At 39.0% G+C, this 27,928-nt stretch overlaps 1 protein-coding gene across 3 annotated transcripts in view; it reads right to left on the bottom strand.

The window, feature by feature from the left end:
- Positions 1-27,928, bottom strand: part of LOC122809198 (alpha-tectorin-like) — a 919,437-nt gene that overhangs the window by 53,088 nt on the left and 838,421 nt on the right. For all 3 annotated transcript variants that reach the window (XM_044080503.1, XM_044080505.1, XM_044080506.1), the window contains one exon: positions 16,478-16,726. In XM_044080503.1, coding sequence (XP_043936438.1) covers positions 16,478-16,726 — 249 coding nt within the window. The remainder of the gene's footprint in view (positions 1-16,477; positions 16,727-27,928) is intronic.

The following is a 27,928-nucleotide window of genomic DNA, read 5'->3' as shown; positions in this document are numbered from 1 at the left end:
TTCGATGATACCTGAGTGGGATATTGTGTCGAAGGCCTTTGCCAGGTCGAGGTAGGCTGTATGGACTGCCTTTCCCTCATCAATGGCCTTGGTGACTGTCTCGAAAAAGTCAACCAAGTTTAAAAGGCATGATCTGCCTTTGACAAAGCCAAACTGGGTTGGATCCAAAGTCTGCAAGTTCCCTATCTCTTTATTTATGAGTTCCATTATGATCCTCTCCATGGCTTTGCAGATAAGGCTTGTCAAGCTAATGGGACGGTAATTTCCAGGGTCGGTGGAGGCACCACCCTTGTGAAGTGGGACCACAGTCGCCGTGCGCCACTCCTTGGAGTGTATCCTGAGGTGAGGCTAAGATTAAACAGCTGTCCTAACTGCGGGTTTAATTCCTCATTGAGTTCGTGGAGCACACAGCAGGGGACACCATCGGTCCCATGGATGCTGTGTTTTTTGCCTTGGAGAGAGCAGTTCTCACCTGGGCGTTGGAGATGTTTGGGGGGGCTACAATCCTCTGGTATAGATATCTCTCTTTTTGGGGGGGAGGGGGGGTAGATGTTTGCACTGAACCTGTCAGCCAGTATGTTGGCAATGTGTGTAGGTTCAGTAATCTTCACATCATTTTGAACTAATTATGAGCATATCTGGGAGTTTCCTCCTAGGTTTCTAACATAGCTAAAGAAGGCCTTATGATTGTCTTTTGAGTCCTTGGCGATTTTTCTCTCAAAATCTTCCTTGGATGATTTTATGAGAGCTCTTAGTTTTTTACTTATAATGATCAAAGGTGTCTTACCTTTGGAGGGTCTCTCTGTTGATCAGTAGCAGTGAATAACATTGAGCAGCTTCCCTGCCCCCCGTAGAGGTGGTTACTGACTTGAAACTGTAGTTTTATTGGCACTAGGGGTCATTTCCAAAACTCCTTCATCTTCCTCTCTTAAAACCTAGTTGCCTCGTGGTTTGGGCATCTTTTCAGGCTTGTTGGCTGTTGGTGAAGCACCCTCCAAGAGGAAAAAACGCTGAGAGAAGAAGGGAGCCACTTTTGAGATTTTAAGTATTTTTTCTCTGTTTATTTGCTAAGTTTTTCTGCATAGCTGCCTAGCTTGAGCATTTTCTGGCTTGTTAAACTTGATTTCTGTATTAGTAGCTGTATTTAGAGCACAACCAAAAGCTGTTTGCTGAATTTCCTGTTTGCACTTAATTTTAAATCGTAATTTTTCTTAAAACTTGCATATTTTCTGTCCTTGACCTAGCACTCTTGTGTGGGGTCATTTACTGCACTGTTATAACTTGATATTACTTGTGAACCTCTGCTATCTGTGTAAAAAACAAAATAAAACAAAAAAAAATCTTGCTTTTTTCCCACTTTTCTGAGAGTTAAAAAAGTTCAGTTACAGGCTTGCTGTTCCTGAACTGTTTGAAAGTTTCTGTGAGGCCATTTTGCTTGGGCTAAAGGAAAGTCTCTCTGTTGATCAGTGGCAGTGAATAACATTGAGCAGCTTCCCTGCCCCCCCGTAGAAGTGGTTACTGACTTGAAACTGTAGTTTTATTGGCCATTAGGGGTCATTTCCAAAACTCCTTCATCTTCCTCTCTTAAAACCTAGTTGCCTCATGGTTTGGGCATCTTTTCAGGCTTGTTGGCTGTTGGTGAAGCACCCTCCAAGAGGAAAAACGCTGAGAGAAGAAGGGAGCCACTTTTGAGATTTTAAGTATTTTTTCTCTGTTTATTTGCTAAGTTTTTCTGCATAGCTGCCTAGCTTGAGCATTTTCTGGCTTGTTAAACTTGATTTCTGTATTAGTAGCTGTATTTAGAGCACAACCAAAAGCTGTTTGCTGAATTTCCTGTTTGCACTTAATTTTAAATCTTTTTTTCTTAAAACTTGCATATTTTCTGTCCTTGGCCTAGCACTCTTGTGTGGGGTCATTTACTGCACTGTTATAACTTGATATTACTTGTGAACCTCTGCTATCTCTGTAAAAAACAAAAAAAAAAAATCTTGCTTTTTCCCCACTTTTCTGAGAGTTAAAAAAGTTCAGTTACAGGCTTGCTGTTCCTGAACTGTTTGAAAGTTTTTGTGAGGCCATTTTTGCTTGGGCTGAAGGAGGGTCTCTCTGTTGATCAGTGGCAGTGAATAACATTGAGCAGCTTCCCTGCCCCCCGTAGAGGTGGTTACTGACTTGAAACTGTAGTTTTATTGGCCACTAGGGGTCATTTCCAAAACTCCTTCATCTTCCTCTCTTAAAACCTAGTTGCCTCGTGGTTTGGGCGTCTTTTCAGGCTTGTTGGCTGTTGGTGAAGCACCCTCCAAGAGAAAAAAACGCTGAGAGAAGAAGGGAGCCACTTTTGAGATTTTAAGTATTTTTTCTCTGTTTATTTGCTAAGTTTTTCTGCATAGCTGCCTAGCTTGAGCATTTTCTGGCTTGTTAAACTTGATTTCTGTATTAGTAGCTGTATTTAGAGCACAACCAAAAGCTGTTTGCTGAATTTCCTGTTTGCATTTAATTTTAAATCGTTTTTTTCTTAAAACTTGCATATTTTCTGTCCTTGACCTAGCACTCTTGTGTGGGGTCATTTACTGCACTGTTATAACTTGATATTACTTGTGAACCTCTGCTATCTCTGTAAAAAAACAAAAACAAAAAAAAAATCTTGCTTTTTCCCACTTTTCTGAGAGTTGAAAAAGTTCAGTTACAGGCTTGCTGTTCCTGAACTGTTTGAAAGTTTCTGTGAGGCGATTTTTGCTTGGGCTGAAGGAGGGTCTCTCTGTTGATCAGTGGCAGTGAATAACATTGAGCAGCTTCCCTCCCCCCCCCCCCCCCCCCGTAGAGGTGGTTACTGACTTGAAACTGTAGTTTTATTGTCTGTTTTGGGTCTATTCCTGCTTCTTTCCAGCCCCTGCTATCAAGCACGCTTTAACGTGCTTTAGCGCGGAGTTGCCACTAGAGCAGCATCGGGCAGCACCGGTTAAACAAGGTTAAACTCTTTCTGGCTCCAGAAAGTCTGTTCTTCAATTTTTCCCTTAGAACTGCTCTGTTAGGAACCGAAACAGTTTACACCTTCACTAAAAAGTGCAGCACTTGTTCCAAATAGCTTTTTCTTCTCAAAAAGCTCAGCACTTGTCTTATAAGCATATCCCTTGTCTTATAAGCATTCTCTTTGCAGGTCAAGCACTCCTATATTATACAAATCTCTCACTAGCAAAACCCCCAGGAGTGCCCACTTCCCTGCTAAGCCCACTACTTTTCTGTCTCATACCAACTCATAATTCTTTCTAGCATGTCGAAGGGTCAGATGCTGGCGTCCTCTCCTGCCAAGTTGGTGAATCTGGGAATTCTGAGACAATGTTACAATTGCCTCATGTACACGGACAACCCTCTCCTCCTCCCACGTAACACTAACACTTGTGAGAGATGCAGCTATTTAGCCAGACTGGAGGCTGAGCTCTCAACTCAGGACTGGCAAGACCAGGCAGGAGGAGAAGGCAACTACACACACCACAATACCAGTCTCACATAACTCAACCACACCACTGAATCAAACACATAAACACACTAAGACATACTCGGAGGCTCTGAGTAAAATTTTACCTAAACAGCAGAGGCCTCCAAAGCAGACACCCAAGCAACTGCAAACTCAATACACCACACAAACAACACATAAACAACAAAATCAGTGTGCAAAGCAGTCACTGCCCTTAAGGCCAAATACAACACCAAACATACTTGTCATAGGTGACTCCATAGTCAGACACACTGACGTCCCGCTCACCAGACTGAGTAAGGAGAAGGTCACAGTAAGCTGCCTGTCGGCGCTAGAATCCGCCACATAACGCAAGCACTCAGGTCTCTCAACAGCAGGTACAAGTACGACTCAGTCATTGTCCACGCTGGTGTCAATGACCTGAGATGTACCTCCTTGGACTACATGAAAAGAGACATTGATGAGCTCTCTGATTATGTAGCCCAGGCAGGTATGACCCTGACCTTGAGCAGTATCCTACCTTCACCTAGAATGATGCCACAATACAGTGATAAGATGATCAGCTTTAATAATTGGCTTAAATTCTGGTGTCATTCAAAGGGGATCCAATGTCTGTCTGCCTGGGATGACATGCTGGACAAGCCACGCTGCTTCAAGGGATGGCTTGCACCTGTCACCCTAGGCTTCGGATATTGGCAAAGGCTCTTGCCACCCCATAGTGCCTTTTTAGGCAAGGCTCAAATTCTAAACCTACCACCCTAGAACACAAAAAAGAAAAAACTAAGGGTAATGCTGCTCAATGCCAGAAGTCTCAATCTCAAGATGCACGCACTCGAGGCCCTTCTCAGTATGGAGAACATCGATGTCTGTGCTGTGACAGAAACCTGGTTCAAGACTCCTGAGAGCACCCCAGCACTATCAGGTTTCACCTCATATCATGCATTCCGGCTCCAAAATCCGGACAACACCAAGAAAGGAGGGGGGGGGTGTCCATATTCATAAAGGACACCCACACCTCAAGGTTGGTGGCAATGCACGATGCATCGGAGACCATCCAGGTGCAATTAACCATAGGCAAGACTGCTCTGCAATTTGTAGCATGTTACAGGCCACACTCTCAAACTCAGGAACCTCACATGGCCTTCCTGAAAACATTGGAGGGGATAAATGTATCCCCAAACACCATCATACTAGGTGACTTCAACTACCCTCATATAGACTGGGAACACTACTCAAGCCCAAACACTCTAGCCCAAAGGTTCCTGGAGTTCATAAACTCAAATGCCATGGAACAACTAGTCACCATCCCCACAAGAGGAGAAAACATACTTGATCTCATCATCACGAACATGGGATCACAATGTTCAACACCGGAAGTATACCCCTCACTGGTGAGATCAGATCATAAACTAATCTCACTGGAGGTCCTCATCCCGCCCCCACCTGAAATAAAAAAGACCACAGTGAAAAACTTCTCAAAAGCCGACTTCACACTTCTAAAAACTAGTGTGGTCTCCTTTAAGGCCCCTGAGCCAGTGGTAAACATTACTCAAACCGCTGAATCACTTACAAATGCCTTCTACCAGCACCTACAGGACTGCATGGATCAGGCAATCCCAAACAAAACTAAGACTCTTTGTACCAAAGGCAAGCGTCCAGTCTGGTGGACCCCAGCCATAAACAAGCTCTACAACAAAAGGAGGAAGCTACTACAAGATAGAGCAAAATCCTTAGAGCTCTTTCTTAAAGTGTGATGGGACGTTAATGGAGCGGATGCTTAAAGGAAGTTTATTCCAAGCTTGGGCTATGGTACATTTGTAGAGTAATTTTCCCACAGTTTTCTTTAGTTTATAGATGTCCAGAAGCTGCTGGTTAGAGGTACGGAGGGTCCTAGAGGGGGTGTAAGGTAGAGACCAGGGAGGAGAGGCCTGGGCAGGAGCATGGTTTGAATAGAACAGACTGTATGATTTGAAATTGTGATAAAAGGAGTAGTTGGAGGAGTTCAAGCCATTGGAGGGAGTTTAGTGCAAGGCAATGGTGTGAGTTATTAGGGGAGTTGGTGATGAGCCTTGCTATTTTATGGTATGCTTGTTGTAGTTTGGACAGGGTTGTGGACTGAACATTAGTTAGGAAAGGGGCAGCATAAAGAAGGGAGGAGAGGAGAAGTGCCTGTCCCAGAGAGAGTCTAGCAGTAGCAATTAGAAATTTTCTGTTATGATAGAGCAGGCCAAGTTTCTGGTGTGTTTTTTTATACAATGGAGTATATGTAGATGAATTTGAGTTCATTGTCAATGATGCACCTAAAAGCTGAAGAAACCTAAGAGTGCACTGTTGTGATTAGCCACTGGGCTATTTTGCTTTATTTGTTGATTTTGGCTACCTGTACAAAGTTGTTATAGCTGCCCAATGCATGGCTGTTTTATACAGAGCTTAGAAATGCTTAGTGACCATACCACTTGGAATGGAATGTTTTTCTTCTGATTTACAGCCTCATGTAAGCCTGTTAAATATATGTACTTTACTAAAATGCTCTTGTTCTTGATATTGTAAAGTGCTGTTGATATTTGTACAGTGTTATTTGTTGATATTCTGTACTTTTAGCTTCTTTAACTGATCTAAAAGTTGGAAACGTTTAGTCTGCCTTTTAATGGGAGTAAATTGCAGCTCAATCTTCTTTGCACTTAAAATTCACTACACAAACCTAAGACTGTGCAGTTATGATTGGCCTTACAGCTATTTTGCTTTCTTATTGAATTTCCTGACCTGTATAAAGTTGACACGTTTTTGGAATGCTTGGCTCATTTATACAGAGCACAAGAATGCTTGGTGACCATAACACTAAAAAAAGAGTGATTCTGCTGATTTCCAGCCTTATCCAAGCCAGTTAAGTACTTTACTTTGCTGGATTGCATGTTTTTGTTGATATTCTAAAGTGCTGTTGATAATTTTACAGTGTTACTGCGATTTTGTACTTTTAGTTTCTCTAAGTGATCTAAAAGTTCACGCTAGTGGGCGTAGAGTCCTGGTCTCTTCTATGCTTAAAATTCAGTAAAAAATGTAGAAATGTGCTATTGTGATTGGCCAGAGGGTTTTTTCTTTGTTAGCTTTCTCTGTTTGTGTAAAGTCATCACTGGTCAAGTGTAGGTACTTGGATTCTCAATTTCCCTATAAAATCAACCTCTGAATATTATACAGTACTTAGTTGCATGATAAGCAGCTGGTTTGTGTGTAGAGGAGCACTGCCCAAAGAGTTTAGACATTGATTGTAGTCTTTACCCATCCAGTGCCCAAGCAGGTTAGCTGTAAATCCCTTATGTACCCTCCTTGTACATCATGCAGTAAGAATCTAGGACCATGGATATGCAGTTTCCTACTATCTCTGTAGCCATCTTTGTAGAAATGGGCACCCTGAGGCAATGTAGCAATTGTTTTGTTTCATGCATACTAACAATCCCCTAATTTTTAATCAAACTGATAAAGTATGTGAGAGATGTAGTTGCCTAATATCACTGGAGGTGTGGCTCTCACACACAGACATTATTAATACCAAAGAAGTTATCAAACACAGTACTACACAGCATCCATCACATACAGTACAGACCAGACACACAGTCCCACATATGTTTTGGCTCTTAAAATGGATCTCTCAATATATGTGTCTGAGGCATATATAAACCTATCACTGAGCATCATCTTGCCTACACCTACAGTGATGCCACATTATGAACAAAAAATCATCAACTTTAACAATTGTCATAGATTCTGGTATAATTCAAATGGGGTACAATATATACCTGCCTGTGAGGACATGGCAGACAGACCTGGCTGCTTTGCCAGGGACTTCCTACATATGGCTCTCAAAGGCTTTTGTATACTGGCAAAAACCTTACCCACTAACATAATGCCTTTTTTAGGCAAAAATCAATCTACAAAACCATCCAACACAGTGAAAATGAATTCAGAAAAGATGAAAGTATTTGTGCATGCTAGAAACCTAAACAGAAAACTGCACTTTGTCAGGTGCTCTTTACAATATATATGCATCATCACTATGACCTGGTTCAAGAATATTGAGATCATCCCATCATGACAAGGGTTCTATGCCTACCGCATGTCCATTTACCCAACACTAGATGAAGGCACCACATGTGGTGGTGTCTCTGTATCTGTAAAGCAGAATTATACCTCCAGACTCTGAAGCATGATAATGACCTGGAACTTCTCTGTGTTCAACTTTACCATTAACAATACCCCGTAACACATTGTATCCAATTATAGGATCTCTTCTTTAATGCCTTTCTCCCAAGATGCCTACCTATCTAATATGGAAGCCCTAAGCATTCAACCAAACACTATTTTCTTAGGGGATTTTAGCTACTCTTCCTTTTAAGTGGAAGGCTATACATCCCAAAAAATGTATCCCCTGAGTTTTCTGGACTTCATAAATACAAACTCACTGGACCATCTAGTCTGTACCCCAAGGACGGTGACAATATCTTTGACTTGGTTATTACCAATATGGGACAGCACTGCTTGCCTGCAACTGTAACACCCTCCCTAGTCAAATCAGGCCATAAATCAGTCATATGCACCATAAGACTGATGCCACTGACACCCACCAATAACTAATTATTTGCAGATTATGCTGGTTCAAATTATTAAAGCTGACTGATGGAACATTCACACTGAGGGCCCCACTACAAATGCAGAATCTTTCACCACCAATTTCTATGAACATGTAAAAATCTGTGTAGAAGCATTTGTCCCCCTCTAAAGTTTAAGAATAAACCCTTTTAGTGGAACTTTAGCATAAGTAGGCTTTACAATAAAAGGAAGACGCTCAATACATGTACAAACAAATCAATTCTGCAAATGCCAAAACTGGTCTTCCTAAGGCTAACAGATAAGTTTGGGCCCTGATTAAATCAAACAAAGCTTGATACACTATAAATATAGCCACACAGGCAAAAGACAATCACATAGCCTTTTTTCAACTATGTCAAAAACCTCAGAAATAATTTTAAGAATTGCAGTGAGCTAATAATTAATTATATCATGGGTTACATTCAATCCACTGAGAAGTCAACTTGTCAAAATGAAAAAAAAGCCAGTACAACTGATCAAAAATAAGCTGATCACATGTACCAGCTTTTGTCAATGTCAGGTTGTGGTACAGTGAGGATTTGGGAATATACCCTTTCCCAATGTATTGCAATCTTGGAGATGATACATATATAAAATTAGTGTGTGTGTGGGGGGCATAGGGGGGCTTGCCTTCCTGCAAAAAACATCTTTAAACTTTTATTTGTTTTTTGATTGGCTGGTAATTGATCAATTGTGTTCAGTCACTTGCTGTTCAGTACTTTGTTTATTGAGGTATCAGTATAGAATCAATATCACATACTCTAAGCCTGAAGACATAGCCAATCACCTAGCAGATAAATTTAGTTCTAACTTCACCCCAAACCCCTTGTGCCCATACCCTTATCTCACCCACAAAAGTCCTAAAGGTACCATCCAAGGCCATTAACTCTGTTTTTATGGGGCTTGATAATATACCAGGATGCCCACTGGTCAGCCTGAAACTTGACCTCTCAAATCCCCTAATGAGTCTTTTTAAAATTAGTTTCCAAACAGAATTTGTAGCAAAGGGATGGAGGACTGCAACAGTCAACCCCCTTCACAAAGGTGGAGTGTCAACTGATATGGACAGTTATAGACTTATAAGCCTGTCCAGTCTCATTTCTAAAACTATGGATCATTCTGGAATTAATAAACAAAGACATAGGCAACCTACAAACTATCAACCTGAGCCAGTGCAGTTTTGTCAAAGGTAGATCCTCTCTACTCAATCCGGTTAACATATTTAATAAAGTCACCAAAGCAATGGATAAGGGAAAAACTGTTCAAACTGCATATCTGGACCTCACAAAATTATTTGAAACCATCCTCCATTCAAGCATAGTTAATAAACTCATCCAGCTAAATACAAAATCCATATGTAACTAATTGGATAGCAAACTGGCTGACCAAGTTCGCAGATGACTGCAAACTGGGTGCCATAATCGACTCTCCAGCCGACACAAGCATCCTCCAAAAGGGCCTCATAGAAACAGACAACTGGCACCAGAGCCATGGCCTCAAGCTAAACGCCAAAAAGTGTATAGTCATCCCCTTTGGCAAAAACAGTGTCCACAAATTACCACATAGGTGGTAATCCATTACGTACAGAAGAAGTAATTAGGGACCTGGGGACCCAGGTTGATAGCAATCTCTCATTTGACAACCACATGGCCAAAGTGGTTAGAAAAACATTTTATATAGCCCACCTAATCATGAAGGGATTCACATCTAGATCAGGGGAGGTCATTGTGCCTCTTTACTCATCCCTCATCAGGCCCATAATTGAGTACAATGCCCCTTTTGGGATGTACCTTACCAGACACCTGCAGCAACTGGAAAGACCCCAAAAGTACCTCACCAAGAGGATCAAAGGGCTCAAACAGATGCCATATGCTGCCCGGTTAAAGAAACTCCAGCTCTACTCAGTGGCATACCGCCTGCTCAGAGGCGATCTGTGCCTGACGTATAAAGCAATGTCCAACCCGGAATTAATGGACATGCTGCACCTCAGAAAATCCAAATCCCATCGAGCCATGTGCTCGAGAGACTTGAACCTCAGCACTGAAATAAATAGGACATGCTGGAGGGACAGATTCATAACCCAGAGGCTCCCTTCACTCTGGAATAAAATCCCAGTCCAGGTTAGGCAGAGTCCCTCATTGACTCTCTTCAAGAGGAATCTTGAACCCTGGGTATCACTTCTGTGTCACTGTTAGACAGAGGTACAGTATACTAACCTCAAAAAAAGGGCATAGCAAAATTAATTTAAAATATGTGGCGAAAGCCAAACTCACTCTGGCTAGGCTTATAAATGCCCTAGGGCAGATAGCCTAGTATGAACCTATGAACCTATGAACCTATAAATAAGACCATAAAATGTGGGTAGGTGGAGGACCTCAACGCTCAGTCACCAGTCCACTCTTTTTCGCATATCTTTCTCAGAGGTCAGTGCTAATGTTGAGGGTTTATGGTTGACAAAGTTTGCTGATAACTGGAAACTCTGTACCATCATAAACATTCTGAAAGACACCAAGATCCTTTCAGGAAGGCATGTCACAAACAAATAGCCAATGTCAAAGCCATGGCCTAAAAATAAATGCTAAAAAGTGTATAATTGTATCCTTTGGCAAGCAAGACATCTCCTGCAAATACCGCATTGTCAACACTCTCCTGAAAATTGACCTAGAAGTGAAGGACTTGGGAATATATGTAGACCATGAGCTGTTGTTTGATTGCCACATGTTGACTATTGTTAGGATGTCCTTCTTTATAGCATACCTTATTAACAAGGGTATTACATCCAAATCTAGGGAGGTGATCATTCCACTGAACATGGCATTCATTAGGCCAGTCATTGAATATAATGCTACAGTTGGCCAGAACCAGTCCAAGCACCTGACTCAGCTTGAGTGACCACAATGTTTTCTCACCAAGACAATCAAGGGACTAAGTCTCAAAAACTGACTGACTCAAAACCCTGTTTCTCTTCTCAGTGTCCTACGGGTTGTTAAGGGGAGATCTCTGCCTCACATACAAGAGCTATACTGACCCCATCCATTTAGATCCTTTATGCATATGTTAAGTCCAGTAGTGGCAGAAACACCCACTTTAAAGACCTCAATCTCTATTGCAACATAAATAGAACATGCTGGAACTACCTCCCTCTCCATATCAAGTTAAGTACATGTCTTACTTTATTCAAGAACAACCTAGAAGGGAAATCATAAGTTCAGCCTTGTTTTATCACACTTGTCCCTTGTTGGCAGGGGAGACAGGTATATGCCTGCTGCAGGGTTCTGGTTATTCACACAATATTAACAAATATCTCACCAAAGGTTCTACAAGAGTTCCAGAAAAAGCAGGGCCTTGGTAATATATTACTAAGGCTAGAAATTTAGTGGGGGTGCATGGTTAGATTGCTTGAGATCCTCACAGACCAATAGCCTAGTAAGTATCTATGAACCTATCTTCCTCAACTAAAACTTTTCCAGGAACAAACCAAGCTTTTAATCACAGATGATTCTTTCACTTGTGGCAAAACCTTTGTCATTCTATAGCTACGATATACTCATTATTTAAGTGTTTTGTGTCCCATTAACAATATCAGGTTGTTCTAAGCAAGGTTAAATAAATTTGGTATGTCATTTCTCTACCTAACCCTAAAGAGCACCACTGTTTAGGTAAACCAGTTGGCAGTAACTGACAGTGCTACCTTCCTTCTTGCTACAGTGCAACAGGCAACAGGTCATCCTTACAAGAACAGCATGGCAGTAGAGGATTAACTTTTTTAATATGAAGAACTTGACATTTTTTTTTCAATAAAAATGTGCAGACCATTTGGGATACATAATATCTGTCATCAAACTTCATGTTTTTCATTGAGGTTGCTGTTGAAGAAAATCTGCTACTCACCTGGAAGCATGTATTCTAAAAATTAATTTTAATGCAGTTACGGAAATGATTCATGTCTTGAAAACAAGAAGGAGAGAGTGACTTTCATCTTAGTGCACCCTATATATCTCCAAATTAAAAACTATATGACATATGTGATGCCACGCAGATATCAAATATTTCATTGCACTCAGCAACCACGGTAAATAATGATACAAATATATTCGGTTATCCACCAGCCATTAGCTTATCATGTTAATGCACTTTTTTCTCCCTTTCACCATTGATCCATATTCCCCTTTGAATTATTGGTTTCCATCTACCTTCCAGCATCCAAGAACACCCAGAAAGGGAGAGGGGGAAGAGTCAGGGATCACAGACCTTCTAGTTTGAAGTCAGGAGACTTTCAATTTTGTTTGCGACCACTTTCCAGCAGGTTCACACCAATGCCTGCTAAATTAAGAATCTAGATGAATGCCTACTTTTGCATAGTCATTCTTTCTAAGTAAAGAGCCCAGAGAGCAGTGCTCTCTTTTACTGGTTCAGAGTCACATGTTGTACTTTTTACATGGAGGTAATACCTGCAATATCTGTTATCTAGGCTTTGCTACTGCATAGGATGTGTGCAAATCTCTTCTCCATTGTTTGACCACTAACTATCTCCCTTCTCAGCCTGTTCCATCATATGAAATGCCATCAGAACTCTACTCGTCTGTGTCATACAGCTGGCTGTTACTATACCTTTTTTACTAACTTTTACGAAGGTTTGCATACGTTAATCACAACTTCATCAACTAGTACAGTGACAAAAACAAAGTTGACTTTTGTATTATTTCTTCTACGTACTTTCATTTTCAATTGCTACAAGGTTATGTTTTACTATTATCAGTTCATAGTTGTGCATTTTATATTGTGTGTAATTTCAAAACCCCCATATCACTGTTTCTAATTGCTATCACCTATCATAGCGACAGATTTTAGTTTGCTTGAGGCAGTTATTCACTTTACAAAAGCTGAAGATCAGAGATGTATATATATAAACATGTACCTATGCCACTATATTATGCAATATAATAATCATCTCCTGTGTCAGCTTCCAATAAATAGGTATCTCTGAAATTACATCTGTCATGACATTTATGACATGTGGAATGAATGACAATCCTACGATTTTGTTTGAAAATATAAAGTCTGTTTTTTACCATATTAAAACTTTGGCTAGGGGAGGAATATATTTATGCAAAGTGTGTCTCTAGATTATTGCCTTAGAACAAGCAAAAGGACTTATCATCATATTAAGAATATAAAAGGTGGCATAACTTTCGGGTCCCTATTGAAATGTTGGCACTTGAAAGTCAAACTGCTGAAAAGCCAAAAAAAAAGACTGAAAACATAGAAAAAGAGTGAATCTTAAAAATCATTCTTCTCCTTAAAACTTCTTTTTCTAGGTGAGGCAAGCCCCACCTAGACCCCTGAACTTATATATACCAGCTCCAAGATTACCATACCTCAGAGAAAGGGGATTATTCCAAGAAATGGCATCTCAGACTTAACATAAGTAAGTCCATTCATTTGGACATTCGGTCCCCACATTTCAGAACTCAGTGTATTATGTCCCAACATTTCAAATGGTTAACATCACTTTGTCATATCTGAAAAAAAAGCTGCAAAGTAAAAGGCTATGTTCCATTAATGCACATATAGCAAAGTAAAACTGTGTTTAAAGGACTATGTTCCATTGCTGCACATATACCAGAGGGGAACTGTGTTTACCTACTGAAGATGCATTATAACTTCTTGGAGTTTGCAGTACTGGATGGTTTTATCAAGTAATATGTCAAACTCTTTCCCTAAAAGAGAGGCATCCGACAGGGCTGTTAATGTTCAAGTGTAGTTAAAGCCATAGTTTCACAGAGTCTAAAGACTACTGGGCCATTTGTAAGCTTAGCCAAGCATCCCAATCGTACTCCACAAGTTCTTGTGCCTTAGAGGTTATTTTAAACAGTGCATGTAAGCTAGGGCAAGATTTACAGGCTGCCTCTGTTCATTAGAGACATAGGTGCTAGGCCCAGGGTGTAGTTACAATTTCTCATTAATTAGTCCATGTTTCTGTTGAATATAGTTAAGGAAGAGCTCTGCTTCACATGGTTGGGAAGTCTGTTCCAGAGAAGGATAATACTCAGAGACACATACCTGTCACTGTAACATGTCCTATTTCACAAGGAGGGTTAGGGGTAGGCTTAGCACACCCTATACTATACTTTAGCATTGCTTGCTAAACCTAACACCTAACTGTAACTCTTCCCCTAAAGTAAACCCTAACCATACACCATACCTTAAAAAAAATCTTTGAGTAATAGTACCACTACACAAGACAACTTGGATACTAACCACACAAAAATACACACTCGCACACTAAAAGTATCCCCTCACCTGACCCTCTATCTAACCCTAGATCACACAAACTCTCACACATACCCTAAATTTATCACCTTGCCTGACCCTTGCTCTAATCCTAAATGACACACATTTGCATGTATACTAAATCTATTCCTTTACCTAAACTTTACACTAACCTTAATGCACACAGATTCAAACATAACCTCCCACCATAACAAAAAGCCATTTACATTTGTCACCCAAAACTGTAATCACTCAGTCGGACATTTGCACAAACTGCCATTCACGCAAATGACACCACAGGTCATTTTGTCAACAAAATAAGCAATCTCTCTCTCTGTATATATATATATATATATATATATATATATATATATATATATATATATATATATACACACTGTATATATATATATATATATATATATATATATATTATATATATATACATACATACATACACTGTGTGTATATAGATATATATATATATATATATATATATATATATATATATATATATATATATATATATATATGGTTTACTATCATAATTGTGAAAGGCAAAACTTTTGCTGTTCACAATAACAAAAATAAACACTGAAACCCAACTCTCCACTTCTACACAATGTCAACCCAAATGATCAAACACATTTGAGTCGACATTGTCACCAAAAACATCATGTGATAGCTGTATAGGAGCTGATATAAATCAAACTCCTATATGATATATCACATTTTTGCAGGGGGCAAGCCCCCTTGCACCCCTCCGTGGGGGGCTGCACCCCACCACACCCCCTGCTACTAATATATTACAACTCCGAGATTGCACTACAGTGGGGATATAGATGAACATCCACGCCCCACTGTACCACGATCTCTGTACATATAGTTGAGCATACTAATGCGATTATCCCATGCACTTTTCATTTTGTGCACAACATTCTGATTTTCGGCAGCATACGTGCCGACAGAATGTCGTTCACACAAATGATAGTAAGTCATATAACTATCTCTCTTTCTCTCTCTATCTATATAGATATATATATACATATGTATGGATGTAGGACATTTGATCGAAAGATCAAACGTCCAAATCCATAACAACTGAACACACCGAAAGCGCTTTCATCAAAAAAGAGCTTTCGTTAAAGCGTGTTAATAAAAAAAAAAAAAAAAAAATACTACATTCACGTTTCTGAAGGGGGGCTTCGCCCCCCGCTTGTGCCCCCCACACTCCCTCTACTTTAATATTCTCCCTCCGAGACCGCACTACAGTGGGGAAAAGGGAATTTCCCTTATCCGCACCATAGTACAGCCTCGGCAACAGGCATACTTACACGAAAGTGCTTCTTTGGTAAAAAGCACTTTTGCGTAAGTATGCTCACCCTAAAATGGATTTGGACATTTGATCTTTCGATTAAACATCCTAGATCCATATATATATATATATATATATATATATATATGACAGTAAAGGATATTTATTCAGCCAAAGAAGACGTTCCACAAACCACATTAAGCTTCACAAATACAATACGTTTTGATTAATAACAAACTTCATCAGATGTAGACTGCTTAATTCTGCTTAATTGATTGTTAATTATGTTAATTTAGGAGGATATATATGTGCACTTTATGTTGTCAGTCAGCATCTGATGAAGTTTGTTATGAACGAAAATGTACTGTATTTGTGAAGCGTTAATGTGGTTTGCGGAATGTCTGCTTTGGCTGAATTAATATCCTTTACTGTCATCTGGTTGGTGTTCTTTGTGTCCCTTGGCACTTTTTGCAGTTTCACAGTGTTTTTGTCCCTTGGTGGAACTCTTTCTAGATACATATATATATATATATATATATATATATATATATATATATATATATATATATATACATATATATATATATCTACACACACGCACACGTATATTTATATGCATGTGTGGTGTGTGTGTGTGTGTGTGTGTGTGTGTGTGTGTGTGTGTGTGTGTGTGTGTGTGTGTGTGTGTGTCTGGGTGCAAAAAAAACACCTATATAACAACAGAGGACACTGTAGCATTTTATGTCAATATCTGTAGTGCCGCAGACACTTACTGGTTAATAATCAGATCTTTTCTGGAACTTGAAGAAGGCTCTTTTTTTACAGTGGTCCAGCATGAAGCAAGTGTTGTTACATACATGTTTGGATCAATTCCTGTTACAATGATTCCGACATAAAGTTTATCATTCGCACGAAGTGCCAGAGAAGCATCTGTAAACCTTTGGCTGTAATTAGAATCACGGTAAAGCATCATCTTCGCCTCATATGATCCTAAACCAGATTGGAAGGCTGCCTTGATAACACTGCAATAAAGAGCAAAAATAGAAGCAGTATTAAGTGCCACTGTTCAGTAATGCAGACACAGATTGTTTGCAATGTTTGTTATTATTAGCATATTCATACTCAGTAAACAGTAATTGCTTTGATCCTATCTTTCTTCACTGAGTTATGGATCTCCCACAAGGGAAGCAAATAATCAGTAATCCTGACAAATGATGTCATTGAATAATGGCATGTTTCAAATTCTCTGTGACATTCAGAACATGGTTGAAGCAAATAGCCATTGTAGCAGTATTACAACACTCGATACACTTACAAGCACTTTAATTGCATTTTTAGAAATAAACACCTAGTCTAAAATGTATAAAATCTGTTTCAATTGGTAATTCAAAAGTCTGTCATATTCTTTTAATACAGTCTACATTAATATTGTGGCTATGGTACCTTTCCCATCAGAAAGGTAAAGCAACACAATTGTATTGTTCAGTATCATATTTCCGCATGCATGTGTTTATACATCTATATGCTAGTCTCATTTAGGTGGGGACACCGTAAAGTTAAACAGAATGTACAACACACCACTGCTGCTTAACACAATATTGCAACATATCTCCTCCAGAGCAGAAAGTATTTATCTATACTATCCCCAGTACCATTGCCAGCATTAGATAATTTCTCCTTCAAAAATGTACATCACTTATTCTTAAAAGACAGTACAAGAACAGTGTTTTCTAGAACGAGCTGAGCAGTAGCAGCATTTGATTGTTCAAGTTTGCACAAAGTGATTAATATTTAAATTATCATATAATTTTACCAAAATATCATTCCAACCCTGAAAGACATCATGTGCTATGAATATCACTCCAAAATGATATGTCCTTCAGGTCCAAAGCACCAAGTATGTCTTGGAGAACAGTCACAAACTCCAAGCAAGATATTCTGAATCTCCATTTTTGTAACTATGGGTGATGTTTACAGACACTGTGTGCTATGTAGTCAGCTATGACTTTTTTGCACTATAGAATGGAATACAATGTTCTTTGGAGCTGATAAAAGATGTTATGCAATAAACAAGACCAATCTTCTGTTGTTATACTCCATTGCATAGAGTTAGCACCATACAACTAATCCTCTGCACAAATCAATCCATCACCCCAAATTTTACCAGTTAACAAGCCAATGGCATAAATTACCAGCAATGGTGTACTACATAATATAGCTACTCTTGTCAGAGCAGTGATCCTCCTAAATTGCAATTAGGTTGCTGAACATACTACCCTGAGAAATATGCCTTGTCTCTATAAATCAAGAATTTCTATCAAATGGCAGGAAATTCCTACCAGCAAAAGAGTTCCCTACAGTGCAAATAAACCTGCTGCCTTAATACATGAGTATGACACACAAAAACACAGACGCAGACACACACACACACACACACACACACACACACACACACACACACACACTTGGAGCTTACATAAAACAAGATGTCCTCATTAATGTAATATGGTAATGACTACAGTCCACTGTCAAGGTTAATGACTCAGAATTTTATGAATGGCTGACAGTTTAAAGCGTGGATGACAGACGAGCAAAGTTAAGGCAGCTAGTTATGTATAATATGCCTTACCAGTTAGGTACATGGTAATGGCATACTGTAAATAGATAGCTGGTTATAGTGAAGCCTTGTGCTGTCTGGTGGGACTGCGCAAGTGTGGGTTTGACTACCTTGACTGACACTTGAAACAGGTGTGGTGTTATATGCATAATTGACAGACACACTGATTTGCTGATGACATCACACATGCATTGGCTGTTGATTGAAGTATATGCAAAAGAACCCCGTACATATAGTATGTGAATGTTTTGAAGCAATGCTGCTTTGCTTCAACAAAAACAGTGGCCACTTTGGGCACTTCAAATTAAAATTTTAACTAGGTCTTTCGGTAATGAACCTACCTCTCTGTTAAGTTCACAGGACAAAGTGATGAAAAGGTTAGGCATCCTGGACCTGCTCTAATTGTCCCTGGACAAGCTCAAACTTGCGCAAAAACAGACACTGAAGAGACTTTGAAAGTTTATCTGAAAGATATGGACTTCTATCGAGACAAACTGAGTAATTCATTGCATACACCACTATTCAAGGCATCCCATATTTACTCTATGTCTTCCTCCCCAACATACTTCTCAAATGGCTAGATTTTTGCCTCATTTGTTTGGTCTTTTCTTCATAAAATGTGTGTTTTTCTGGCAAATCACTGAGGACTGAGGTCACTAAATAATAACAGACATTTGAGTTGCAAGCTTAATATCCTTCTATTATTGTAGCAACTTTCTAAGTTTATAAGAGCAATATTTAAAATCTGTCCCTATTTTGGGCCTTTGTCCTGCCATTATTTTGTCCAGATTTCTTGTACTAAGAGGTTAAGAGGTATGTCAGACATTAGAGTTTTGTTCAGAAAGTGCATGTTGAGGCAAAACGTGAGTTAGAGTAATATTTAAAAAACATTCCCAATTTTGGCGCTTTGTTCCTCCGTTCTTTTTTGATTTGTCCAGAATTATTAAGCAAAGAAGTTAAGTTGAGAGGTATGTTTCAAGCACTATTTTACAAGACTGTGGTTGAATACCTAATGAATATTGACAAGGCTGGTGAGGAGAGCAACATAAATATTCATTATGTATTTAGACCTCATTGGTTGGCTAGTAATGGGCAGGGTTTGGGTGGGATTTGCTACTGCACATCGGGGGGGGGGGTGGTACATGGCCTTGACTATAACCAGATAGCCTGCTTTTTCACTTTGCATTATAGTGCATTTGGGCAACACAGCATACCAAGTGCTGTCAGAATAATTAGTCTGGAATTAATACTTTACATTATAAACAATGCATTTGTCTGTGGGGGATAATAAGCTGGCTCAGCCCTCATTTCCCCCCCTTTCCAAACCCTATTGTTCTAGGTTGCAATTAAGCCAAAATTAAAACAGCTAGCATGCACCAAGTTAAATTTTGTAAAAAAAAAAAAAAGCTATAGTTTATTAGCACATAAGAAATAAATTATTTACTTAATTTTGAGTTAGCATCAATTAATAACACTTAACTTGCTGTACAGCAGGAAAGCCAGAATAACATCAAATTACGTACAGCAGTTGCTGGCAATATGGTGAGGCAAACAACATACCAAGTGATCAAACACATTTCAAAGTCCAGGCTTAAAGTTTTTTGGTCCTCGATAGGCACTGTTAAATAGCTTTACATTCTTTGTCCACTCTCTCTTTGGGGAAATCCACAAAACTGGAGATACACCCTTGTACTTGGATGCAGGCTGCTCTTGTAGGCTACAGTCCAGTTCAATTACAGGGAATCTTGTCTAGCACACCCCGCTTTACCTTTTTGAGAACGGATCTAATTTCTTGGATTTGCCAGTGTGAGAGCTGGCAAGATGCAATATCACAGTCTTTGGTTCCTTTTCCAGACTGCAGAAAGCTATGTCAATCCTTCAGTAAGGTCCTTTCAGTCAGTGTTTGTTTGTAAGTAGCAGGCACATATAACTAGAGCAATAAAATGAACATCTGGAAGTATGAAGTCTCTGTCTAACTGGACCAAAAAATGACTGAATGACTGACTCAAAAGTAACTAGCACAAAATGAGTTCAGTTTCACTGCAGTATATATCTTTTCTAGGATGGAAGAGTTTGGGATTCATTTGTTCTGTCTCTGCAGTTGATGGTCCTGAAACAGTATATTATCTGTGATTAACATCACACATCTTGAAAGAGGAGGGAATTACACAGAAAACTTTCTTTACAACCTGTGAAATTATCACTGATTTCCGTCTTCTTGACACTTTAATGTTTGAGAATCAGAATGGCCTGAAGTTCCATGTATCAGCTCAGTGGTTTTGTGTTTATGGCACCTTTTTGATTGTGTAGAAGACAGGATACCCAATTTTAGTTGTTAAGCAGGTGGGTTTCAGGCTCACATTGTGCGTTTGTTTCTGAACATTTCAGAGGTCTCTTTTTTAGGAAAACAATTTTAATTGCATGTCTTTTGTTGAAGCCAGGATAAACCGTTTAAATGGCCTATATTTTTTAGCATTTTTATTACATGATATGTTATGAAATGGCAAAATTAATACAGAGCCATAAGTGAAGGCCGAATTAATGAATGTGACCAAGACATATGAGAAAGGCACTACGCATGCAACACTCAGTGACATTAAAAACAACAGGTATACAAATAACAATAACAGTAATGATAACCATGACTAACAATATCAGTAATGCACATATTAACTTTCTTTCCAAATGGATATTCCTACATTTCCACTCTACTGAATATAGATGCTATAGCTATCTGCATTCAACACTCATAATAGAGAGGAGAAATAAGGTTACCATTTAATCTTTTGGGTTATTAGCAGTCTTGTATTACACAATTTTTGTTAATTGTTAGAATTTCCCTTCGCATTTTCTGAGCTTGTCTGTCTGTCTAAGCATAGGTAGGACTGCTTTGTATTCATGAAAAGGCACTAGCTGATTAATGTAAACCCATTTGGGTAAAACTTCACCAGTGCTTTTTCTCTTTATTTCTATATGACAGACCACCGGGAAGATCTTAATTCTTATAAAGAATGGCCCATCCCAACTTGGCAGAAATGTATTTGTTTTTGCCTTTTCCCTGCTCTAGTTAAAACAGAATACCTTGATACCAATCTGGCATTCCATTGGGGCTAGCCTTTCTGTAATAATTGGTCTTCTAGACCTGCACATTCTTTTTCAAATTGCTATTGGAAAGCCAATGATTTTGTTTAAGTGCTCTCTTAGATGAGTCACATAACAATAGGCAGTAATGATGTGTGCCAGACTTGCATTGTCTGTTGTATACAGAAGATGCAAAGGCAGCACCATTCCCCTATTAATCATCATCTCAAATTGTGTGACACCTGTGGATTTATTGGAGGTGGCACAAATGGCCATTAATACTAAGGCTAACTTAACATCCCAGTCCTTTCCCGTATAGTTCGGACATTTCTTTTAATATATGGATTATGGTCTGGCCAGCTCTCTCTCCCTGACCTGAGGACTCTAGATAATGGGACATGCACAGTTTCCTTTGAACTCCCCAAATTTTCCATACATTTTTTATTACTTCACTTGTGAAATATGGTGCCCTATCAGATTCTGTCCTTAGTGGTTGCACAAAGTGACTAAACGCATGCTTGATCAGCAGTTGCTTCTGTAGGGTTACTAAGGGCAGGCAAGTGTTCGATTAATTTAGTAAATTTATATCTGGCAGTTAATAGGTACTGACTGCCTCTATAAGACTGAGCTACTTAGTCAGTCCATTCAGTTTGGAGATAAAACCAAGGAATTGTGATTCCTCCTGCCTGAAGGAGTGCCCTGTGTCTAGGGGAAACTGTCTGGAACTTGCAGCATGTTACATCTCTGTAAATACGTAGTAACATCCCTACATATGTGAAGCCAGTAACATCACTACACATGTGAGGCCAGTAGCGTCACTACACAGGTAAGGCCAGTAACATCACTACACATGTGTGGCCAGCAACATCACTACACATGTGAGGCCAGTAACATCACTACACAGGTGAGGCCAGCAACATCACTACACATGTGTGGCCAGCAACATCACTACACAGGTGAGGCCAGTAACATCACTGCACAGGTGAGGCCAGTAACATCATTACACATGTGAGGCCAGTAATGTCACTACACATGTGAGGCCAGTAATGTCACTACACATGTGAGGCCAATAACATCACTACACATGTAAGGTCAGTAACATTACTGCACATGTGAGGCCAATGACATCACTACACATATGAGGTCAGTAACATCACTACAAATGTGAGGCCAGTAACATCACTACACATGTGAGGCCAGTAATGTCACTACACATGTGAGGCCAATAACATCACTACACAGGTGAGGCCAGTAACATCATTGCACAGGTGAGGCCAGTAACATCATTACACATGTGAGGCCAGTAACATCACTACACATGTGAGGTCAGTAAGATCAATACACATGTGAGGCTAGTAATATCACTACACATATGAGGCTAATAACATCACTATTTATATGAGGTCAGTAACATCACTACACATGTGAGGCCAATAACATCACTACACATGTAAGGCCAGTAATGTCACTACACATGTGAGGCCAATAACCTCACTACAAATGTAAGGCCAGTAACATCACTACACATGTGAGGCCAGTAAAATCAATACACATGTGAGGCTAGTAACATCACTATACATGTGAGGCCAATAACATCACTACACAGTTGAGGCCAGTAACATCACTGCACAGGTGAGGCCAGTAACATCATTACACATGTGAGGCCAGTAACATCACTACACATGTGAGGCCAATAACATAACTAGACACATGAGGTCAGTAACATCACTACACATGTGAGGCCAGTAACATCACTACACATGTAAAGCCAATAACATCACTGCACATGTAAGGCCAGTAACATAACTACACATGTGTGGCCAGTAACATCACTACATATGTAAGGCCAATAACAACACTACACATGTAAGGTCAGTAACATCACTACACATGTGAGGCCAGTAATGTCACTACACATGTGAGGCCAGTAACATCACTACACATGTAAAGCCAATAACATCACTACACATGTAAGGCCAGTAACATCACTACACATGTGAGGCCAGTAACATCACTACACATGTAAAGCCAATAACATCACTACACATGTAAGGCCAGTAACATCACTACACATGTGAGGCCAGTATGCTATTTCTTTTAATGTCTCATAAGTTCTTCTATAGCATGACACCTCTGTGCACTAAAAGGTGTTAAACACTGGAATCTATGTGAGGTGTCACCTGTTCTTACCAGGAGACCATCCTTTAACATAAATCTATCTTTTTGGTTGTATATTAATTTGATATCCCAGTTGTCTTGTAGGTCACTTTCAGTAAACTTATTCACATTTGGATTCTGAATGAAATGACAAAACCTTTCTACAGTCTCATCTTTCAGCTGCATTTTTACCAAGTCAGAATTGGGTTGTCACTACATAAATACAAAATATACTCCTGTTCCTACCTTTTCTGTTGATGAGTAACCACATCTTCACTTGCTGTGACTGGAGTAAAGTCTCAGGTTTTACCTTTAAGGCACCTTCCTTAGCCTGGGTATCAGCTACAGTAGATCATTTCAGCTTTGTCTGCTCCCTGCCCTTTTGAGTGACCTTTGACCTTTTCTAGTACACTGATAAACCATGTTCTCACACTAACTGATTTGAATAGTTCAGTATGCTTAAATTTTTTTTCTCTTTACAGCTGAGCATGCCATTTACTTTCCAGCCTGGCAAATGTTTAAAGAAGTTATGTCTAGCATAGTCAAAGTCTGCAAAGATTGCAAGATCCTGCAAATTGAACTAAACTGCTGCCTGTACAGCTACTTATACAGCTGTGAATTCAGCATATGGATTAGTTTGGTGTCCAAGGTAGTACATGATAGGAAGGCATGATTTATCTTCATGCCATACTTCCCCAAAGCCATTGTACCTGTTTCCATTTTGACAAAATGAACAGCCATCAACTTATACCTTAGGAAGTTCTTTGTACAGATTTTCATCATAATGGTAATGTCTGTTTTGCTACCTAGCAAGGTCTAATGTTGAGTCCTGCTGAGGTGATGACTTAAGGCCTTCATCTTTCTTGTAGTTATGCATTTGCAGATATGCCAGTTTTTGGGCAATTAAGCTCTTTTTTGTTTTTGGCATATTTTATTTCCAAAGTTGAGTCCTTGACAGTCCAGGTCCAAGCTACAATTTGGTTACTTGTCACATTACCATCCTTTCATTTCTGGCTTCTCAGGAGGGCAATTGTCTTATTTTGTGTCTGTACCACAACCTTCTTACCGCAGATAAAATCTTTGAGCCCAAACTGAATAAACTCTGAAAAGTATTTTAGATTGTATGAGCAAAACTAATATATGTTTGTTGTGACCAGAGAAATAAGGACTTCAAGGATTAAAAGTGAGCTTTGAATAACTACGCAAATGAACAGCAGTTCTGTAATAAAATGTGAGAGTCTAAATCTCAAAGGAGCAATGTGGGTATGGTAAAGAAAAAGGGACAACACTGCGCAAGCAAAAACGGCTAAGACTTTACTGCAGAGATAAAAATAGAAGAATAGAAACAATGCTTATTTTTTACATATTCTATTTTTTGTCATTGTACTTTATTTTATCAGAAAAGAAACATAACTACCTAGAAACAGACTGCTGAAAGTGAAGGAAGGGCAGATTTTGGATTGTGAAATAAGCAGGTGGGGGTGGCTAGATGAAATAACATAGTATAAAAAAGAGATATGCGTTTTTTTTTTCTTTCTGCTCACCTTAATGGTAATAACTAGGGCAAACGCACAAGATCTGCAGGTAAAGGCAATACGGGGAATATAGCAAATGAAGGCATGACAGGGAAAAGACAACATTATATCTGCATCTATATCTATCTACACACACACACACACACATACACACACACACACACACACACACACACACACACACACACGCACACACGCACACACACACACACACACACACACACACACATTACACACACATCTATATATATATATATATATATATATATATATATATATATATATATATATATATATATCAGGGGTGTAGCTAGGATTTTCAAATTTGTACTGACAGCTCTCAAACTGCTACCCCCCTCCCCAGCCAAGCTACGGCCTTTCTCGTAATTCACCGTTCGCTCTTTTAGTGTCGATGAAGAGGCATTCGCTGTAATGCCTCTTCAGTAATCCAATATAAATTCACTCAAACTCGGTTCCCTGAATTGAAAATTAATCTGAAATGTCAGTTCTTTGAAAAATGCAGCATGGTAGTTGGGGTAGAGACTTTATGCTTTTGTTTTCTGTAACCAAGGTACAGGTTTTGAGCTTGAGTAAATTACTAACCACCTGCTACCACTAACTAGGATGTTTCATTCACACACACACCCCTACCTACCTCTTAGTGCAAGAAATATGGACAAATTCTAAAATAAACAGGGACAGATATTAAATAATGTTCTCGTGAACTTAGAAAGTTGCTAGAATAACAGGATTTGTGCTAGTTTGAATTTTTCTAAAGGACATGAAGTCTGAAGCTCAAATGTCTGTCATTATTTAGCAACTTCAGCCTTCAATGATTTTCTAGAAAATTACAAAATTTATGAGGAGCAGACAAAAAATATGGGGCAAAAATCTGGACATTCTGCAAAATGTGGACAGTTGAGAGGTATGCTACCTACCACACACACACACACACACACACACACACACACACACACACACACACACACACAAAACCTCTCAACCTCTTACAGCAACAAACTCATAAATAAAACTGAGGCAAAGGCCCAAAAATAAAGACATTATTTTTAAATATTGCTCTTATAAACTTAGAAAAATAATAGAATAGTAGTATGTCTTGCATCAGTACGAATTTTCTGAAAGGTATGAAATCTGAAACTGAAATGTCTGCATTATTTTCTAACTTCAGTCTTTAACAATTTGCCACTAATTTGCCAGAAAACTGCAATTTTATGAAAAACGGACCAAAAATGTGATGCAAAAATATAAAATTGCCAGACAATACAGCTGGGAACCTGTCAAAGGAGGGACACCATTTTAATATGAGCACAGTTAACTTAGAGCAGCTGACAAAATTAGAGAATCTACATGCATTTCTGAAATAAAAGTAATGTATAACTCTGATCATTACAGTTATTTATAAAAGTAAGCAGAAACAAAGCACCCTGAACCACTGCTAGGTAGGCACACAAATTTATTAAGCCGAACAGTTCACTCGAAAAAATAACGCTGAATCAAATCACCATACGTTTTCGTCCACAACTTCATCAGATTACACTAATACATTCAGTTAACTGCTTTTATATACTCATCCAAATTTTAAAAAACAGCCAGTAAAAACAATCATTGTACATGGAAATGCATTGAGTTACTGCCCTCTACTGACAAGGAGGATTATTACACATTAATGTCACAATTTTGCTGATCTCATTTTTAATACAGGGGCAAGTGAGATCATGTCATTTAAACCAGGGAATTTACTGGCCTCCAACACCACTTGCCAGTATAATTCCCTGTATTCAACTAAAGTCTCCCACATACCGCCCCTGGGGTCCTTTGGCACAACCTCTAATATAACAACTGAAATTCAGCTTCAGGACAAGTTTTTGTGTGTTTGTACAGAGAATTTGTTTCACATTTTATACGAATATCATAGGTGTGCTCATAAATTCTCTGCTTAACCTTTCTTTCACTCTTGCCAATGTAAAAGCATTACATTTTTACATAACCCAACATAAATGATCCCTTTTGTGTTACAATTCATAAAAGTTTTTAAAGTTAAAATTTTGTTATTTCTGGCAGGTAAAGTAATGGTATCCCCAGTAATCAAATAAGAACAATAATTACAAGCACCACATTTAAATACACCAGCTTTTTGTTTGTACCTGCTAACCTTGAATTCCCTTTACTACCTCTTTCAAAAATATCCTTCAGGGTGTTCCCTTTCCTATAAATATGTTTTATTTCACCCTGGAAAATGTGATTTAAGTCAGAAACTTTAGAAAAGTTAATCCACTCTTTGTCAAAAATTCTTTTGATCACACCAGCTTGTCCATCATATGTGGTAATGATACCTGATACAATTCATTATTTAACCCATCTACTTTCTTGTTTGTGACTTGTTGAGTTGCAACATCTTCAATTTTACCCAATACAGGGCAAACCTTCCCTTCCTCCCATCACTGACTTCTTTGGAAACTCTATCAATGAGCTCTTCCGGGTAGCCTCTATTCAGGAACATGTTTCTTAGGTTTTTACATTCGTTACCATAACATGCATCATCAGAAGTCATTCTACACAAGCGCACAAATTGCCCTTTTATAACACTCCTTTTCTGGTGTGGGGGGTGTGAACTTGAGTAGTGCAGATAAGAATTAGAAAAGGTCTCTTTTCTATAAATTCTAGACTCAAAGCCATACTCAGTTTTAGATATGTTAACATCAAGGTATTTCAATTCATCAGTAGTGAATTTGTGAGTGAATTTTAAAAATTCTGTGGTACCATTTAGGTATTCCACAAAGCTACCAAATTCATCTTGAGTGCCTGCCCATAAG

This window comes from Protopterus annectens, chromosome 8.part0, assembly GCF_019279795.1.
Source record: "Protopterus annectens isolate FY-2018-M chromosome 8.part0, PAN1.0, whole genome shotgun sequence".
In the NCBI taxonomy this organism is placed as follows: Eukaryota; Metazoa; Chordata; order Ceratodontiformes; family Protopteridae; genus Protopterus; species Protopterus annectens.
Note: the sequence above shows the minus strand (reverse complement) of the source record. Positions and strands in the feature narration are given on the sequence as shown.